Source organism: Blennius ocellaris, assembly GCF_963422515.1.
Source record: "Blennius ocellaris genome assembly, chromosome: 6".
Classification (NCBI taxonomy): domain Eukaryota; kingdom Metazoa; phylum Chordata; class Actinopteri; order Blenniiformes; family Blenniidae; genus Blennius; species Blennius ocellaris.
Genome location: NC_137655.1, coordinates 24,190,658 through 24,211,029, shown reverse-complemented (window position 1 = coordinate 24,211,029; position 20,372 = coordinate 24,190,658). Strand labels below are relative to the sequence as shown.

The following is a 20,372-nucleotide window of genomic DNA, read 5'->3' as shown; positions in this document are numbered from 1 at the left end:
TAAGCACAGCAAAAAGATAATTCCACTCGACGCGGTCGAATGCTTTCTCTGCGTCTATGGAAATAACAACTTCAGGAACAGTGGAAGAGCTTTCAGTGAAAATTGCATTCAAAAGTGTACGAACATTAAAGAAGAGCTGACGCCCTTTAATAAAACCATTTTGATCTTCTGAAATAATGACAGGGAGAATCTTCTCAAGGCGTGTGGCTAAGGCTTTTGCTAAAATTTTAACATCAACATTCAACAAAGAGAGAGGTCTGTAAGATGCGCATAGTGCAGGGTCTTTACCTTTCTTTAAGAGAAGGGATATGGAGGCCTGAGTCAAGGTTGGTGGTAATGAGCCACATTCAAGCGATTCATTATACAATGAGATGAAAAGCGGGACTAGTTTATCTGTAAATCTTTTGGAAAACTCAACACAGAATCCATCAGGACCCGGAGCTTTGTTGCTTTGCATGGATTTAATAGCAGCTGTAATTTCTTGCAAAGTAAGAGTCTAGCGCGTTCGCAATGCCTGAGTCAACAGTAGGGGATTTAAGGGTTTCAAAAAAAGAATCCATTGAGGCTGCCTCAGACAGAGATTCAGATGTATAGAGAGAGGAGTAATAAGATTTAAAAATTGTATTAATAACAGCTGGGTTCGATATGGAGGAGCCTGTGGAATCTCTAATTTGGGGAATTAAACGAGAAGCAGCTTGTCTTTTTAGCTGATAGGCTAATAATCTGCTCGGTTTATCACCATGTTCATACTAGTTACTGCAGGAACGTAGAAAGAGGCGTTCCGCATCCGCTGTTGTTTCAAGGTCGAGTTCCGCCTGCAAGTCGAGTCTACGCTTCAGCAGACTTGGAGTTGGGTTAGCTGAGTTAAGTCGATCTGTTTCCAAAATTTTTGTCATAAGCTCTTGTAATTTTGCCTTACGGATTTTAGTAGAGTACGCCGAATAAGAGATGATCTGTCCACGAAGATAGGCTTTGAGTGATTCCCATAATAAAGAAAAGCTGACGGAGTCATTTTTATTGAAGGAGATGAAATCATCTACTGAAGATGATATAGAAACATTAAATGCCTCATCGGACAACAGCAGTGGATTAAGCCTCCAGGGTGAAGAAAAGCGGCTGCGATCAAGAAGTTTTATATCTAAAGTTAAGTGCGCATGATCTGAAATAACAATTGGATGATATTCAGAAGAGGTCACTTTTGGAAGGAGAGAGTTGTCAACAAAAAAAGAGTCAGTGCGAGAATATGATTGGTGTGCACGTGAGAAAAAGGAAAACATTTTAGCCCGGGGGTTAGAAAACCTCCAAGGGTCGACAAACCCGCTCCTGAGCATAAAGTCGGAAATAGATTTTGCCATACATGATTGGGTCAGGGTACGCGGGTTTGAGCGGTCCAGGGAAGGATCGATAACGCAGTTTAAGTCACCACCAAATATCAAGAGATGAGTGTTTAGGAAGGGCAGAACACTAAACAATTTATCAGTAAAATGTGGATCGTCAAAATTAGGGGCATAGATATTCACCAACAACACCGGATTATGGTGTAGAGTGCCTGCAATAATTAAGTATCGACCATTTTTATCACTTATTGTCTTAGAGACGGTAAATTGAATTTTTTTATGGACCAAAATCGCCACCCCTCTTGCCTTTGAGTTGAAGGTTGAGTGAAAAATATCCCCCACCCATGGACATCTGAGTTTTACCTGATCTCTATCACGCAGGTGTGTTTCCTGTAGGTTAACTGGATTATTAATACCTTTAACATTCCAGCTCAAAAATCTAATACTTGATCCAGTATCGGAATTAAGTGGATTAGTATTTGTCATCTACAATGTGATCATAACTGTGGTACCGCCACCACCACCACCACGCTGGGGATAACAAGGGAAGGGAAGGGGGAAAAAAGAAAGAAAAAGAGAGGAAAAAAGAGAAAAAAAAGACATAAAATACTCATTTACCTTGAACATACAGAGCCGAGACTGAAAACACCCCACCCTCCACCCTCCCGTGCATGTTCGCTGCTCCCATCCCCAAATGATGGAGGCTGCCGTGCAGACTCCAATAGGAGCCATTCTCTTACTGAGCTACTTACAACTGTGTAACTAGTCTAAAAGTCTAAAAGACTAAAAAATGAACCCCTGCAGATAGTGAACTTCAAATAAAATTTCAAATAGAAAGTGTGCATCACTAAGAAGAAAAAACCCCCCCCCAAAAAACATGAACTACTCCAATGAATACCAGATGGAATAAATGGCATCATGGCTGACAGAACGCCAGTAGCAGCATAAAACTACTACTAATATCAATAATAATAACGAATGTGCATTAAATGTAATATTGCAGTCTTAAAGCACTGCTTGTTACATAAGAGCCATTCCAGAACAGCACATCCTTTATAGACAGTCGGTGTAAACGTACAAACTCACCCGGTAATGTGAATTAAACTTGAAAGTAATGATGGCAATGTCCTTGTATGAAACTGAAAAAACAGCCTCTTTATTTGGTGATTGTCTTGATGAATGAGTCGGCCTCTTCTGGGGAGGTAAAGTCTCGCTGTGCGCAGTCGGGCCGGGTGCAGTAAGCCGAGCCGGACTCCCGGGATCTCACGCAGCTGGCGGCGGACGTCGTTGAAAGCGGCACGGGCCCGTGCAGTCTTGGTGGTGCAATCAGGGAAGACGGAGATGGTCATGTTTCGAAGATTCACGCGTTGTAATTCCCTCGCTTTCTTGAGAACATCGGAGCAATCCTTGAAATAATGAAGCTTTGCCACTATGGCACGGGGACGGTCGCCGGGCCTGGGCCTCGGCATAAGGGACCGGTGAGCCCTGTCCACGAGCGGCTCCCTGTCCAGTTTCAAAGCTTCCATTAGTAGCTTGGCCACACCGGCGGGGGAAAGGGGGGCGGGGTCGTCCTCCGGAACGCCGATAATCCGTATATTCTGACGGCGAGCTCTGGACTCTAGGTCCTCACATTTATTGTCCAGCTTTCCATATTCTTTAGACAGATGTTCAGCTTTGTTTTGGAGAGTGACGATGTCATCTGTACAAGAAGAGAGGGACTGTTCCATCTCAGCAACCGTAACTTTGAGCCCCGAAACTTCCGCCTGCACTGAGGAAATAGTGCCAGAAAGTTCTGTTTTTAAGGCGAGCAGCTCAGTCTTAATGGAACAGAGATTCTCACTTAAAGCTGTTTGAAGCTCGGCTCTGAATACTGTCACAACCTCATTTCGGAGAGCGAGGAGAAGTTGGGTTTTGAGTGCGGTGATGTCAGCAGTTGGTGTGCAGCTCGGCTCCGCTCGGGAACTTGAATCACTCTGGGGCGAGGAGGCGGCGTTTGCACCAGGCCGCTGGTTAGGCTGGGTGTTGTTTCCCGCTTTGTTAAGCTTTGGGGGCATTTTAACGGGAAAAAAGTGAGGCGTACAAGTCGGAGAAAGAGTAGTTCAAGTTTAAAAAGTAAAAAAATACAAAAATAGTGCGCATATATAAAGAACAATTTCACTCTGCAGGAGCTCTACTACACGTGTCCTATTCCATGTCTCGCCAAGCCGGAAGTCCCATAAGGAAGCATCTTAAGCAGAAAGAAGGAAAGACGTTCTCCGTTTGTTTTACGATAACGATTTAATGATGCGCAACCGGCTCGATCGTGCAGGAATAATTTTTGTTGTCGACCTCGTCAGGCATGAGCTTATTTCACCCACACAGCGAAGCAACGCAGTAACGCTGAGATCACAACATTGCAACACCTGGCGACAGGGAAGATGCAGCAGTGTAGCAGTGATGACTGGGTCTGTAACAACCCACCGTCAGCAGAGTGATCAGTCATTTCAAGCTAAAACGGCCAAATACAGATTATTGGGATCTTCAGACATCGTGGCGTCAGCAAATTAGCTTTGAGATGTGAATTATTGCCGCCTCCTGCACTGCAATGCTGCATTGTGAGTGCACTGTTAGTTTCACTTTCACTAAACAGCAGTGAACATAAGACCCGTGGGTCAAAACTGTCCGTAAGAGTCTCCAATCTGGTCCCACCAAGCAAGGAGGTTATAGATTTATACTATTGTAGTTTAATATTTCCTTGTATTTTGCACCAGAATGTTTAATTAAAATTGACTTTATGTTGAGATTGTAATAATTTTCAGTACTAATTGTTTGATCTTGTAAAAATATAGACAATTTCATTACATACACTGTGACCACAACAAAGAAAAACTCTGAAGTGTAAATTTAAAGGTTATTACGGAAATATTTTACCAGTCTGGTCCACTCAGGATGACACTGGACTGTATGTGGTCCCTGAAGTAAATAAAATCTTATTTAATAGGTAAGAGGTAAGAAATCCCTACCGTGTTATGTAGCTTTAACAGATAGGTGAGATACCGGGATTTAATCTGATTGATTGTGCCAGTGCTTCCAATGATAATTCAAAGAGCAGTGGAGACATTTGGCAGCCATGTCAAGTGCCACGATGTAAGGAAAATTATTTATATAATATATTATCTGTCTGTAGGACTGCATATGGGTTAGAATAAAGTGTTTTGATCTAAATTTACTCCCAAAACCAAACTCTTCCAGAACTGTCCATAGGTATTCCAGCCTACCCTTTCAAAAGCTTTTTGTGTATCCAAACTGAATACAGCTGCTGAATCTTCATTTGATTCAGATGTATGTATAATATGAAAAGGAAGTCTGATATTGTCCGATGCCAGTCTCCCTTTTAAAAAGCCTGTTTGATCATGGTGAATTAATTTGTCCACAAATCTCTCTAACTTTCTGACTAAAACCTTGGCAAACAGTTTTAATTCTGTTGTAATAAGAGATATTGGCCTATAGCGGTATAACGATCTAAAAGTATAATTTATTTCATCTGGCTCGTGAGTAATGTGTCATGATGTGGTCTAGATCGCATTCATTGTGGAAAATGATAAATTTTGTTTTAGTCTGGCTGCTCAAAGTCTGCTTGAACTTTCACTCTGACTATAGTACGTTACTCTGGTCTGATGAATTATAAATTCCGCTTTAGCCTTAAGGAAGTTGTTTAATTCAAATTTGAGGGCCTGCAGGGTTGAGTGGGTCTGGTCAGAGAGTCTTTGCTTTTGGTCAGATTTTAGTTTTTGTATTTCATTTTCTAGTTTGACAATTTTGTGTTTTCTAGATGAGCTCAGATAAGATTAAATGGATTCTCCCCTTATAAAGCATTTAGTTGTTTCTCATAATATTCGAAGTGAAGAGGCTGTCTCGGAGTTGGCTTCTAGAAATAGTTTCAGATTATTTTTCAAGTGTTTTAAAAAGGTAGAGTTCTGGAGTAATGTTATGTTGAAGTGCCACCTGTGTGTATGATTACGGAGGCTCTGTTGGATTTGGAAGTTGTACATCAGGGGCGTGATCAGATATTATGATGGGAAGTATATCAGTGGAATTAATCCATTGGTTTAAGTGAGCAGACAAAATATGTAGTCGATTCTTGCGTATGTCTTATGTCTGGTAGAGAAGAAAGTATAATTACACACTGTGACTGCGTAGGCGCCAAGGATCGATCAGATTCAGATCGGAAATGAATGACACAGTTTGATAAGCAGATCACGGTGCAACAGGTACAGCCTCCACGTCTGTGTCAGCCTGTGCAGTGACGTCAGGAAAGTGAGGTGCACTGGATTTTTCAGGTGATGGGTGCGGGTAGTGTTCAAATGTGGACATGAACTCATCGGCATTGTATTTACATTGCTTTGAGTCGCTCTCATGTTAGCGGTCATAGCCACCACTTTCCCTTGTAGAGCTATGTTAGCTTCGTCTTGGTTAGCAAAGTCCCGGCTAAGTTGGCTAATTGCTGCATTAGATTATTCAATCATCATCTTTACAGTTTGAATTTCGCCAGCAAGCATATCCTCAACAGCTTCCTTCACGGCCAACTTAACTTTCTTTGCCAACCAAACCTCCTGTTCTTCCAATGCTTAACAGGATATCTGCGTTAGACGGTTCCATCTTTGGTTCATCTGTATCTTTCTTTTTAGATGCGTGGCCTTCTTCATACTTTTTACCTCTTGTGGCTCTTGTTCGCGACTTGTCACAGAAGTCTTTAACTGTAATGAGCATTGTTTTTCTTGCTGAATTGAAGGATTATTTGCAGATATTCAGACTTTTGAGACAGAGCTTGAGGTTGCACGTGCATCTCGTATCAGCAGCCACCGGAGGTCCAACACACAGATTGTTTTTAATGCAAACTGTATGATTATGGACGTCTTGGCAAAATGGCCAGGCTCAGCGCACGACTCATGGATGCTACCTATTAGGGGACAGTGGTTACCCGTGCAAACCTTGGCTTCTCACTCCATACCTTCTTCCAGAAGCAGGACCACAACTGAATTACAACAGGTAATGTAAAGTATTTTAAATTATAGCATACAATGCATTGACATTAAGCAGCAGTTGGATTGTCTTATTACTTTAAATGTCTACCTAAAACAATTTACAGTCACCTACAATTATTTACAATTTCCAGCTCTTGTGTGCAACTGCTTTATTTTTTGGTTTGTGCGTAGGGCCCATAAGAAAACATGAGCGTTGGTTGAGCGGGATATTGGACAGTTGAAACAGAGATTCCATGTGTTGCACGGGGAAGTGAGGTTGTCACCAGGAAAGGTCTGCCAAATAATAATCGCCTGTGCAATACTTCTCAATATCTGCAAGGCCAGGGACCTCGTAGGACCTCCCAAGGATGGACAGGTCAGCAGTGATGATGAGGATGGTGATGAAAATGTTCAGCAACTGCAGCGGTAGGGGAATTTTGCTCGGACAGCTCAATTTACAATCAGTGATTGCATTGAACCAATATATACGTAAACAGTGAAACATATTAAAGTAAATCACAAGGTGCATAATTTTCCAGCCAATTTAGTTTTCAAATGCTCATTTTTGAGCATGTAATACTCTTGTAGAAGAAGTACTTTTTTGTGCTATTGAAGAATATCCATCTCTGCTTCCAACTTCTCCTGCAGGGATGTTGGCGAGGAAGCAAGAGGAAGAGGAGGCATCTCAGGCTGAATGTGATCCTGTGACGTGGAAGGCCCCAGTTCCTCTGATGGCTCAGAGCTGTAGAGAAGAGATGATATTCAGCCTTGGTTATCATTATTGCTGTTTTTTATTTCTTTCCCTGCATTCCACATGGCTACATAATACCTTAAAATATAATTGATTCACATTTTATTTATATTACACCAATTACAACAGTAAGTCATGTCACAGCACTCATCACAATATATTGCATTTTTCTGAGAAAACCCAACAAATCCACCAGAAAATAGACAATGCACCTGACTGTAAATAAATGTTTTTCTCTTCATATCTTCGCTGGTGAAAATCAATTTGTCCTATCTTTGACGCAGTTCATCCAGCTGAATCAATGAGCTATCAATGCCCTCCTCCAGGCCACTGATGCTGGTGTCAGACCTTCCCAACACATTAAACACAGTGTCTGCCAGCTGGGACAGCTGTTTAGCTGGTGATCCACCCCATAAAGAGTTCAATAAATGAGCATATAAAATTCACAAATATTCATACAAATTAATATCAAAGAAAGTGACGTCAGCAATCATAGCTTTAATGGTATACAGGACTGTCTCAGAAAATTAGAATATTGTGATAAAGTCCTTTATTTTCTGTAATGCAACTAAAAACATGAAAATGTCATACATTCTGGATTCATTACACATCAACTGAAATATTGCAAGCCTTTTGTCATTTTAATATTGCTGATTATGGCACACAGCTTAAGAAAACTCAAATATCCTATCTCAAAATATTAGAATATCATGAAAAAGTATAGTAGCAGGCCATTTAACTAATCACTTGAATCGTCTAATTAACTCGAAACACCTGCAAGGGTTTCCCTGAGCCTTTAAAAATACTCAGCTTGGTTCAGTAAACTAAATCACAAGTATGGGGAAGACTGCTGACCTGACTGCTGTCCAGAGGACCATCATTGACACCCTCCATCAGGAGGGTCAGACACAAAAAGACATTTCTAAAAGAGCAGGCTGTTCACAGAGTGCAGTTTCAAAGCACATTCACAAAAAGTCTGTTGGAAGGAGGAAATGTGGCAGGAAACGCTGCACAACCAAGAGAGAGGACCGCAGCCTTAACAGCATTGTGAAGCAGAGCCGCTTCCAGAATTTGGGGGAGCTTCAGAGACGGTGGACTGAAGCTGGAGTCCAGGTATCAAAAGCCACCGTTCACAGACGTGTCCGGGAAATGGGCTACAATAGCCGTATTCCCATGGTCAAGCCACTCCTGAATTCAAGACAACGGAAGAAGCGTCTGACTTGGGCTCTGGGAAAGAAGCACTGGACAGTTGCAGAGTGGTCCAGAGTCCTGTTTTCAGACGAAAGCAAGTTTTGTGTTTCATTTGGATGTCAAGGCGCTGGAGTCTGGAGGAAGGCTGGAGAGGAGCAAAATGCAAGTTGCTTGAAATCCAGTGTGAAGTTCCCACAGTCAGCAATGGTTTGGGGAGCCATGTCAGCTGCTGGTGTCGGTCCACTGTGTTTCATCAAGTCCAGAGTCAATGCAGCTGTGTACCAAGAGATTTTAGAGCACTACATGCTTCCATCTGTTGAAAAGCTCTATGGAGATGATGATTTCATTTTCCAGCTTGATCTGGCACCTGCCCACAGTGCCAAAACCACCAGTAACTGGTGTACTGACTGTCCTCCATTGGCCTGCCAACTCCCCTGACCTGAACCACAGAGAGAATTTGTGGGGTATTGTTAAGAAGAAGCTGAAAGACACCAGACCCAATAATGCAAATGAGCTAAAGGCTGCTATTGAAGCATCCTGGGCATCCAGAACACCTCAGCAGTACCACAGGCTGATTGCTTCCATGCCACGCCGCATTGATGCAGTAATCCGTGCAAAAGGATTCCCAACCAAGTACTGAGTGCATTAATTGACATTTTCAAATGTTTGATTTTGTTTTGCTGTTATAAATCTTTTTTTTTTTTTTACTTGGTCTGAGGAAATATTAAAATTTTTTGAGATAGGATATTTGAGTTTTCTTAAGCTGTATGCCATAATCAGCAATATTAAAATAATAAAAGGCTTGCAATATTTCAGTTGATGTGTAATGAATCCAGAATGTATGACATTTTTGTGTTTTTAATTGCATTAGAGAAAATAAAGGACTTTATCACAATATTCTAATTTTCTGAGACAGTCCTGTATGCTACTTCATCCACCTCTTTGAGAAGAACACCATTTGAATACTGCAATCTCCACTCTCGCTTTTGACTGCAGCATGTACCAGCGCTTCTCATACTCGTCACTTGTGTGTACAAGGAGAGAGAACGACGCATTGAGTTGCTGGGCAATGTGCTCCCAGGTCTGCCTCTTCCCTTGTGCAGTGATCCCGGGACCCAGTTTGCCTCTTAATATGGTTTTATTTTCCTCCACGAGTTGTGCTAATAGCAGGCACTGCTCTTCTGTCCTGTAACATTTCATTTAGCTCATTACTGGACATAATTGGATTTTTGCAGAAGGTCAATGAACCCATTCATTATCTTAATCACATGCTTGATGTTGTCCTAACTTATGGTATTGACATTGATCAATTAATGGTTTTTCCCCACAATCCTCTGTTGCCAGATCACTTCCTAATATTCAAATTTACATTAATTGGCTTTATAACCCCTGAAAACATATTAAAACATAAGATATATCTATCAGACAATGCTGTAGCCAAATTCAGGTAGGTACTCCCATCAATATTGACTACAATTCCATCTGTGGATACAGCTGTAAACAGCTGACACTTTAGCCCTCCTCAGGTTGATTTGGTTGTAGATGGAACAGCTGCTTCACTTCGCTCCATAGTTGATTCAATTACCCCCTTGAAGATAAAAGCAACAACTCAGAGGTACCATGGACAGCTCCATGGTATAATGATAATTTGCAAACTTTAAAGAAACCAGCACGAAAATTAGCGAAGAAAGTACTTAACTCAGAAGTATTTCGAACGGCCTGGAGAGACAGTTTGTTAGTTTATTAAAAAAAAACCCATAGCACAACCCGAAACGCCTACTATACCTCCTTAATAGAAGAAAACAAGAACAATCCTAGATTCCTCTTCAGTACTATAGCCAGGCAAACACAAATTCACAGCTCTGCTGAACCTCATATCCCTTTAACTTTGAGCAGTAATGATTGCGTAAACTTCTTTAAGGACAAAATTCTAACTGTTAGGGATAAAATTAAAGATTCACTGCCCAATGTAGTTGCAGATCGATCAACCACATCTTCAGATTTATTAATGGAGCCTGATTTCGAGTTATCCAGCTTCCACCCTATAGGGCTCTTTGAGTTATCCTCAATCGTGGCTTCATCTACAGCAAGGGTGTCAAACTCATTTCCACTGAGGGCCACATCAGCATCATGGTTGTTGTCCTCAAAGGGCCAAATGTAACTGTAAGACCGTATAAATGTAATTAAATGGAAACAAATATGTAAAATAAATGCAACTACTCCTCAATTTTAATTAACTCTGACTTATTCATATTACAAATATCACATTTGCATAGATATAAAAATATGTATATATTTGCTAGATGCTAAGTCTAACTTTGTGATACTTCACTCTGCTTAGTGTCAAAATGTGGACTTATATTGGTCTCTTTGAGAACTGACATATCTCACGAACTGTTTTTTTCTCCTTGAAGCACAAACACGTATTCGCCTTCCCAACATTCATGAAACAGCCTTTCATCTGCATCAATTTTTCCCTTCATGGACATTTTGGGATCATTTATATTTCTCAATTCTACTTGTTGAAAATTCCATTGATATTTATACTCTGCAATCTTCACGGGTAATATATTTATTTATTCATTTAATTGGGACAACACAAATTAATGAACAATCATGTACAAACTGTAAATGTGTCAGATTGTAGCAAAACTGCAAGTTTACATATTTAGTATTAGTATTTTGTGGGTGCAAAAGTGCATAAACAACAGTCAGCTTCATTTTCTTAAGCTTTTTGTTTGTAGTCTTATCACCGTTCCACCCGGGGCTTGCGCTGCGGCTGGAGGGAGCAGTTGCCCCATCCCCCTCTCAACCCACCGTGTGGCGCACCTTGTTGGGCACTCATCCCTCCGTGTCAGTGCCTCAACACCGCGCGTGCAAGGGGGGTTTGTTGCTCGCCGCTTTGTGCAGTTTCTCACAGGCGGTTGTCCCTCATCTGGGGAGACATGCGTCCAGACGGTGAGCATGTACAAGTGTACAACTACTTCTGTGTAAACAAAGGCACATGTAATTACCCTATTGTTCCCAAGAGATGCTTACACCCAAGACGTGCACTGCGCGTCTTTTGAAAACAATACGATATGTATTTTACGACGATCAGACCTTTAAGCCCTTGTGGACCACATAAAATAACGTGGTGGGCCACATTTGGCCCGCGGGCCTTGAGTTTGACACATGATCTAAACGAACACCTTGCTTATTAGACCCAATACCCACTAAACTGTTCACAGATATTTTCCCCATGATTAGTACATCAACACCAGGTCAGATCAACCGATCTCTAATAAAGGGTTATGTACCACAAGCCTTTAAGGTTCCTGTTGTTAAACCTCTTCTTAAAAAACACACCCTTGACCCAGGTGTCTTGGCAAGTTGCAGGCCAATATCCAACATTCCCTTTATTTCTAAAATCCTAGAAAAAGTGGTTGCAAGTCAGCTTTGTGACCTTTTAAGCAAAAATGACTTATTTGAGTTTTTCCAGTCAGGTTTCAGAGCACATCATCATAGCACAGAGACAGCGCTGGTCAAAGTTGGGTTTTTCTCCCCCTTATCCTGTTTGGCAGCTTGGGAAGACAATATGATGTGATTAAGAGCCTTCAGAACAGTTTTTGCTCTTGTAACAGGAAGAGACTAAGAGTCTCCCCATGTTGCTGCTTTTATTAGAAGTTGGCATGGCTACTGTACCCAACCAGGTGGAAACGCTCAAAGAGAGAGAGAAGAGAGAAGATTGAGAGAGAGAATGGGGGGTCGGAGGATGGGTGGGGGGCAACATACAATACCATTGTTAGTGCGACATATATTATTTACAGTTTTCAGACTGATCCAAATATTTTCCAACTGTTGTTACATTAAACCAGCCGGAGCGGTTCTATCCGGACAGTAACATGATTTTCAAATTAAACCAGCCTGAGCAGCTCTATCTAGACAGTAATATGATTTTCTCTATCAAAAGACAGGAACATAATTTTCTAGATTAAACCAGCATGAGCAGCTCTATCTAGACAGTAAAATGATTTTCGAGATTAAACTTGCCTTTGTAGCTCTATCTAGACAGTTAAATGATTTTCTAAATTAAACCAGCCTTAGCAGCTCTATTTAGACCAGGCTTCTCCAGTTTCAGGCCTTGAGGTCCCGTGTCCTGCATGTTTTAGGTTTCTCCCAGTTGCAACACACCTGAATGCAATAAGGGCCTGGTTACTTGGCTTGTTTATAAGCTTGATGATGACGTCAACATCAGATTGAGGTGTGCTGAAGGTGGGAGAGAGTGAAAACCTGCAGGACACCGGACCGCGAGGCCCGGGAATTGGGGAAGCCTGATCGAGACAGTAACATGGGCTTGACATAGTGCCGTTCATGACCAACCTGATAAAATACACTTGACCTTCCCAGTGACGGAGAGCTCAGGATTGAATTGGGAAAACCAAGCATTAGAAGCAAAGGCTGTGAAAAAAACCCCAGTCAGCTGTGGTTCAGTTCAGGAGCTTCATAGTGAAGGAGGATATGCTGTGGAGAGACTGGCAGAAAACGGAGGTGACTCACAATAACATCTGCTGCCCCGTATCAGGCACAGATGCTGTTTTTTTTTGAGGATGGCATCCAGTGCTACAATGACGCGACGGAGGCAACGAGGATGTTACAAGGACTCCCAGTGACGATCACAAAACCAGCCGGTGACCATCATGAAACCAGTCGTGACTTCAGATCAAGGGATCAAGCAGGGCTCTGACTCCGGTTTAACTGGCTGGGATGCATAGAGCAGCCGTGCAGCAGAGCAACGCAGTGGACCACCACAGCCAGACCAGTACAACGAAACACCGTGATTGGACTGACAAAGTGGATCACTGCAACCAGACTAATGCCGTGGAACATGGTACAGCACACCAACGCAGAATTGGAGCCACTCATTTGAATTGACTCAATCTATTTGACAGGAATTTTACAAACCAGCCAACAGCCTGTTCAGAAGCTCTGATCTTAGTATTGTTACCTCAAGACAATAATCAACAATGATCTCCAGCTCTCTACTTTGTCAAAATGAGGCAAATCATGGATCAAAGCTTGATCACTGAATCATTTCATATTTTATGTTATAATCTGAGGTTTTGTTTTTTTTGTCAATTTCCCAATTATAACTGTAGCAATAGCACAATTTTATGTTCTGTATCTAAAGTATCTATTCTGTCATGTGTTTGTCTTCAAGATCACATGGCCCTGCCACTGTTGACTGTCACACCCTGCGGTAGAGATCTGTGTGTGGATCGTCAACCTCCTCACGAACACTATCGAGAGATCTACAACATTCTGAGTTACCAGCTCCGTGTCGAGAGCACTAGTGAAGAAGATGGTCAGGTAATATATTGTAGCGCCGGCAGTGCACATACAATCAACAGGTGACTCAGGAATGCTCAGGGGTAGGGTTGCCAAATTCTGGGAATTTTTAAAGTTGGAAACTTTCCATGGGATTTAACGGGAATTTATGGGAATAAAACAGGACAGCTGTGGCTACGACACATGATTATGAATAATCAAGCACAGCAATCTGTGCTTGATTGTAGTCTCATTTAGTGACTTTCCAAACGTATTATTGAAAGTACGTTTGTTCTAAAGTAATTTTATTCAGGTGGCCACCTGCATTGTCAGCTCAGTGACAGTTCAGTTCAGTTAATTTATAGATACTTATTTAATTTTGAAAATTCCCCAGCTTAACTTCCCATGGACAGTTTCCGGAATGTTTCCGCCCCTTTGCAACCTGACTCAGGAATGTCTTTATTTTGAATCACACCTCGCCTGCCACCTTACCTCGGCTCAGGGTGTTACACACAATGCACATAAATCCCATGTAAGAAAAGACACACGGATACACAAAATATAACTGACTATAACAGTAAAACTCAAACACGGAACTATAACACGGAACCAGGGCAACTGCCAAGAACTTGGCACAGACGGGGAAGACCCAAATGCAGGACTTGAGGCAGGAGGACAGTCCTAGGGTATTGTTGAGGCAGAGGTATTCAAAGGGTGAGACAAGGAGAAAATCCACAAACAGAGATGAGGTCAACAGCAGGGAATCAGGCAGGAAACTGCTGGGACATAGTGACAATGACATGAACTGGCACAGGAGGAAGGGCGAACACAGGCTAAATACTCACAGACAAGACGACACACAGGTGAACACAACAATGGGAGCACATAGAAGTAGAAGATCATTGGTTAATTGAAAACACGAGGTGAGGCACACAAGCTGGAGAGGCAAGAAGACAAACCTGAGATGGAGGTAAGTGATTTCAAAATAAAACAGGAAACAAGACATGAAACATGAGGTAAACCTGACACATTATTTATTTATATATTTGTTTGTTTATTTATTTGAATTGGGACAATACATATTCATCAACATGTCAGCATAGAGCAACAATGTAAATATGCCGGAGTTAGCACAATATCTAATTATCATCCGTTGTCCTAAGGCAGGTTAGTACAGTAGACATTCAATAGGACACGATGCAAAAGAGTACATAAATCACAAGACATTACACATTGCAAGTAGACCATAGACAAGTTGCGTATAGGTTACGATTAAGACTTTGAGGTCCAAGGAAAAAAGTGAATAATCTATCTGTGAGTGCATGTCTAGTTAGTTTTCAACCAATGGTCAGTGCAATTTTAAATGCCGGTGTCAGTTTCTGACATGGGCTGGTAGCCTGTTCCATGACTGTGTGCCTCTGATAGACCCCACCATTTGGCCAAATCTAGTCCTGCGCCTTTGTATGTTGCAGTCCCCTCTGACAAATGCTCTGATGTTTACTTCACTGCTATTTCTTTTTTTAACTAATAAAATCCATCAAGGGAGAAGGAGCAAGTTTATTTAAAACATTTAAAATGAGGCAAGCATCCATGAATATCTGATTACTATCAAAATCCAAAATGTTATACTTACTTAAGATGTTACAATAATGATACTGCTTTTTGTCCAGAATTTTATTTTTAGTGTTCTCTTGTAGAGAGACTTTAATGGCTTCCGGATAGTGTCTGAGGTATGAGACCAAGTGGTATAACAGTAGTTCATGTGACTGAATATCATGGCATGCATATAGACCTTTGCCAATTCTGTAGTGAGAAAAGGTCTAATATGTTTGAAATTGGACAGATACAACTTAATTGCTCAATATTCTTGACATGCTGGAAATTCAAGCTGGAATCAAAGACTACACCAAGATATTTAAATAGTTTTACCCCATCGAATCTCTCACCATTGATGTGCACAGATAATAATAATAATATCAATACATTTTATTCAACAGTGCCTTTCAGAACACCCAAGGACACTGTACAGTGGTGTCATAAAAACAATAAAAACAGGAATCATAAAAAATTTTAAAGCAGGAAGAACAGAATACAACAGAGTACGGCATTGGGATGGTGAGTGCTTGACTAGGTGGTGTCTGAAAGGGTGAGTTTTGAGTTTGGATTTGAAGAGTGGCAGGGAGTCTATGGCATGGTTTCTCCCCGAGTTCCAGAGCTGGGGAGCAGAGTGTCTGAATGCTCTGGGCCCCATGGTGATGAGTTTGGCTGGTGGGACAGAGAGCTGTAGAATGGCGGAGGAGCAGAGTGTGCGAGCGGGAGTGGAGATGCAGAGGAGGTCAAGATATATACGGAGGGGCCAGGTTATGAAGTGCTTTGAATGTAATGAGGAGTATTTTAAAGTTGATTCTTTGTTTTATGGGAAGCCAGTGAAGTTGAAGATGGAGATGGCTTGGTAGAGTGGTAGAGCTGGGTGTCATCCACATAGCAGTGGAAATGGATATATATGTAGATATATATGTAGATGATGAAGAGGAGGGGGCCCAGGACAGCCCTGGGGCACACCAGCAGGGACAGGGAAAGTGTTGGACTTATGAGATTTCAGTTGAATGAATTGTGTGCGACCAGAAAGATAGGAAGTGAACCAAGCGAGGGGGTTGTGGCTTATACCGATTGAGTATGTCTGTCAAGGAGGGTGGAGTGACAGATGGTGTCAAAAGCAGCTGTGAGGTCGAGGAGAATGAGAATAGAAAGTAAACCAGAGTTGGAAGCTATGAGAAGGTTGTTAGTGATTTTGAGAAGTGCTGTGAAGGGGACAGAAACCGGATTGAAACTGCTCGTTTGTGATGAGATGGTTATGGAGTTGAGTGGTGACAGTTTTTTCCATTATTTTGGAGATGAAGGGAAGGTTTGAAATGGGATGTAGGTTGTTGAAGTCAGTGGGGTCCAAACCATGTGAGGAGTCCATTCCAAAAGTTGTAGCTCCACATGAGGTCAAAAGGTTATAGAGATTATTGTTGTAATGGGAAATCAGATCGTCAGGTGAGCTATTGGGATTAGTGCTGGGGAGATTATTAATGTCAGAGGAAAAGGTGGCAGTGTTTATATCTCTGATTTTGTGGAAAGAGGATAGATCGAGGGAGGATGATTTTGGAAAGAGAGAGGCTGGTTTTGAAAGTGATGAGCATATGGTCAGAGTATGGGAGTGAATGAGGTCTACACTCAGTGGGAGTGAGACCAGAGCAACAGACTAAATCCAGGATGTGACCTTTCCAGTGAGAAGGGAAATTAATGTATTGCTGCAGACCAAAGCTATCTAAACAGGATGAAATGTCTTTCTGTAAGAGCGTTATTGCCCATATGAATATTGAAGTTACCAAGAATAATTGTGTTATGAGAAATGTGTCATCAGGGGAGAGAAATCGTTTTAAAAGTCCTTGTCATGTTTTTATGGGTGGTAAATGGTGGCAACAACTGCAGGAGAAGGTCCAGGCAGCAGTAAAGCAGAGTACTCAAAAGAGAACACAGGGGCAGCAGGCCCAGGAATGACTTTCCAACTCTCGCGGTGAAACATCGCGAGACCTCCGCCCCGACGGCCACAGGTGCGGGTCTGGCATGTGTAATGGCATGTGCATGGGTTGGGTGTCCGCTGCTGCTGCCATGTCAAGTCAAGTTTATGGTTAACAAGGACATTAGATTAGATTAGAAGCTTTATTGTCATTGTACATGGTACAGCGAAATTGCGGTGTAGCTACAATAGACACACAGTAGACATACAATGGAACACAGGCAGCCATTCTCACATTCAGCATCGCATTCATCTCAGCAGACACACCATATATACAGAATAACCTAAACATTCACATGCACATTCAGCTCTCATACAGACCCGCTCACACACCCAGATGAGTGAGAAAGTGAGGACATTAGTGCAGTAGGTAAATTTTTTTTTAAAAGAAACAAACCGATAATAAGTTACATAAAATACAAAACTAGCTACTTGAGGTACCTTGGCTGAATGAGTATGTGCGGTTTGAGCACAAGGCACATGTTATTGCACAGAATATAGTATATTGCACACAGTCTGAGGTAGATAGTTCTTGTATGAGGTAGGCAGTTCTTAAGTGTTCAGTGCAGTGATGGCTTGAGGAAAGAAGCTGTCCCTTAGTCTATTGGTCCTAGTCCTGATGGACCGGTACCGCCAGCCTGAGGGCAGCAGTTCAAACAGGTGGTGTGCAGGGTGGGTGTCGTCAGCTGTGATCGCCTCAGCTCTTCTGAGGCGCCGTGACATGTAAATGTCTTTTAGTGTGGGGAGGGGGCAGCCGATGATCTTCTGCGCCGTCTTTACGACCCTCTGGAGCCTCCTACGATCTGCCTCGGTGCAGTGGGAGAACCACACGGGGATGCAGTCGGTCAGGATGCTCTCGATGGTCGATCGGTAGAAGGTTAACAGCAGCTTCTGGCAAATATCATTCTTCCTGAGCATCCTCAGGAAGTGCAGCCGCTGTTGGGCCTTCTTGACGACGGCCGAGGTGTTACCAGACCACGAGACGTCAGCCGAGATCACGGTGCCCAGGAAAGTGAAGCTGTGGACCCTTTCCACGAGCTCGCCGTTGATGTGAAGGGGGGGTGGGTCCAACGTGCGACTCCTCCTGAAGTCCAGGACGACCTCCTTGGTTTTGGCGGTGTTCAGGATCAGGTTGTTCGTGGAGCACCAGGCGGACAGTTGCAGGACCTCGTCCCTGTATGCAGACTCATCACTGGATCAGATGCTCTTTGCTGCTGAGAGAGTGAATATTATGGAGGCAGAAGCTGATGGTGGCAGAGCTGTCTTTTCGCCGCCGCCGTGTTAGCTGACCTAGCCAGGTTGGCTAGGACACCGTGGTCAATAGCCCGAGCAGCACCGTGGGAGCGGCGGTGTGTGGTGGACAATATCAACCTTATTGTATGAGAGTTATTGTATTGGAACTTACGGCGTGCTCCACGGTAGACGTATCTCCATCGGGGCTGGAAAGCAATATCAGGGGGGATGCTGAGCCCGAGCCCAGGTGGTAGAGGAGGAGACATGGTGCTGAAGTTTCAAAAGCTCAGCAGCAGAGTATTGGAAGAGGTGCATTTGTTTGCAAGTGGACGAGGGACACGATGAGCCAGATGACAACAAACCAGCATATTGTTTGGTAAATCCACATCGTTTCCTGGGAGGGGAATATGACAGCCAGCGGTCTCAGGTAAGAATATGTCCAAAACAGCCACTAATGCGACTGACAACAGCAGACAAGCATTGTTATAGCTTGTGGACCAACAATCATTTAGTCGCTGTGTAGTCATGACATGCAATGATCTCTAAACAACGTTTTATTCCGTTTTGTTTGGAGAGCAGCGGCGGCAAAACGCACCAGCGTTCACTCTACCGGAAGCGGAACTTCAGAGTGCACAGATGGTTGTTCACCATCTGCTGGCTGCCCAGAGAAAAACATACAGACTGTTATTTTAGTATTGAGATGCGGACAATAGTCTTTGAGCCAGTGGGATACTGACACCATGGCACCAGAAAATACTGCAGCGGCTCACATTTTGTTTTTGCATGACCATACAAAATGGTGTCATCAGCATATACCATTACAGGAGGGATGAGCGGATAAAGCATTTTTGACAAGTACGAGCATAATACCAGTAAAATTCCTTAATATCTGTGCTCGTGCTGAAGGAAAATCCTAGTTTCATCCTCATGCAGGCACCTTGGACACACAGAGTGACAGTTGCTCCTAAGATTTTCTGCAGCTTGCCTCTATTTAGTTTGTATGATATTTAAAAAAAAAAAAAAAAAAGTTTGTATGATATTTAAAGTTACTCGGTGAACTTGTTTCATAACATTCGCTGTGCATTTGACAAGCCAGAGCTGGAAACGGCTCGTGTTGCTGCTTTTGCTTAGTTTGGCTCCTGGTCTAAAGTCAGTTGGAAAACATTGCTCGTACTGAATGCGGTGCTTTTGAGAAGAATACAGTGAACAAGACTGACATATTATTTCCCTGTTTGCCATCACATTACAAGAATCACTAAGTTCACACAGATCATTACAAAAAAAAAGTCTTACAGACCACATACACACATATAGCTGAACACACAAAGTAACCTATATTTATATATTTATTGTCTATGGCTGTTCATGAAAATAAATATATTAGAAATGTTACAAATTAACCTTTATATACTGTATATAGTATATAGTGTTTTTATAAAGAAAACATTGAATGTCAATTCTGAGGCTGTTGTGTAAATCATTTTTAAATAAACAATAAAGTTTTCAAATAAACAATAAATAAAGCAACTTCTGCTCAATCCATATTAATTTCAGACTTAAAGTAATGTGCTGATTTAAGCCACACCCAGTTTCAATTGAACCCACCTCTGGTTTAGGCCTCGCCCACCCCAAGTACAGATATGGATACAGATCATTCAGATGGTTGAACAGATACAGATACAGATCGTGGTGTACTCGCTCATCCCTACTTTACAGCTTTACACACATCAGGTAGATTATTGACATATAGACTGAATAAAATTGGTCCCAGTACTGAGCCTTGTGGGACACCAGCTGTGCATGCAAGAAAGGTAGATGGTGAATTATCCATTTTTACTGCTTGTTTTCTGCCCAACAAATATTTTATCCAGCAGAGGACACTGTTAGAGAAATTAAAATGGGTTAATTTCACAATTAAAACCTTGTGATTAATGGTGTCAAATGCTTGCTTCAGGTCAAGGAACACAGCACCCACAAAACCACCC

At 42.2% G+C, this 20,372-nt stretch overlaps 1 protein-coding gene and 1 long non-coding RNA gene across 3 annotated transcripts in view; both read left to right on the top strand.

Annotated features, from left to right (window-relative positions):
- crfb2 (cytokine receptor family member b2) overlaps positions 1-20,372 on the top strand; it is a 73,231-nt gene that overhangs the window by 38,279 nt on the left and 14,580 nt on the right. Inside the window, exons 1-2 of one of the 2 annotated variants that reach the window (XM_080498251.1) lie at positions 12,850-13,152; positions 13,483-13,631. In XM_080498251.1, coding sequence (XP_080354377.1) covers positions 13,029-13,152; positions 13,483-13,631 — 273 coding nt within the window. In that variant the 5' untranslated portion in view covers positions 12,850-13,028. Of the gene's footprint in view, positions 1-12,849; positions 13,153-13,482; positions 13,632-20,372 lie in introns of those variants that run through there. The other variant, XM_080498250.1, reaches the window with a different exon arrangement.
- On the top strand, positions 5,063-7,332 carry LOC308131511. The gene is made up of 2 exons (XR_013936661.1): positions 5,063-6,766; positions 6,989-7,332. It is a non-coding gene; the product is annotated as an uncharacterized lncRNA (long non-coding RNA).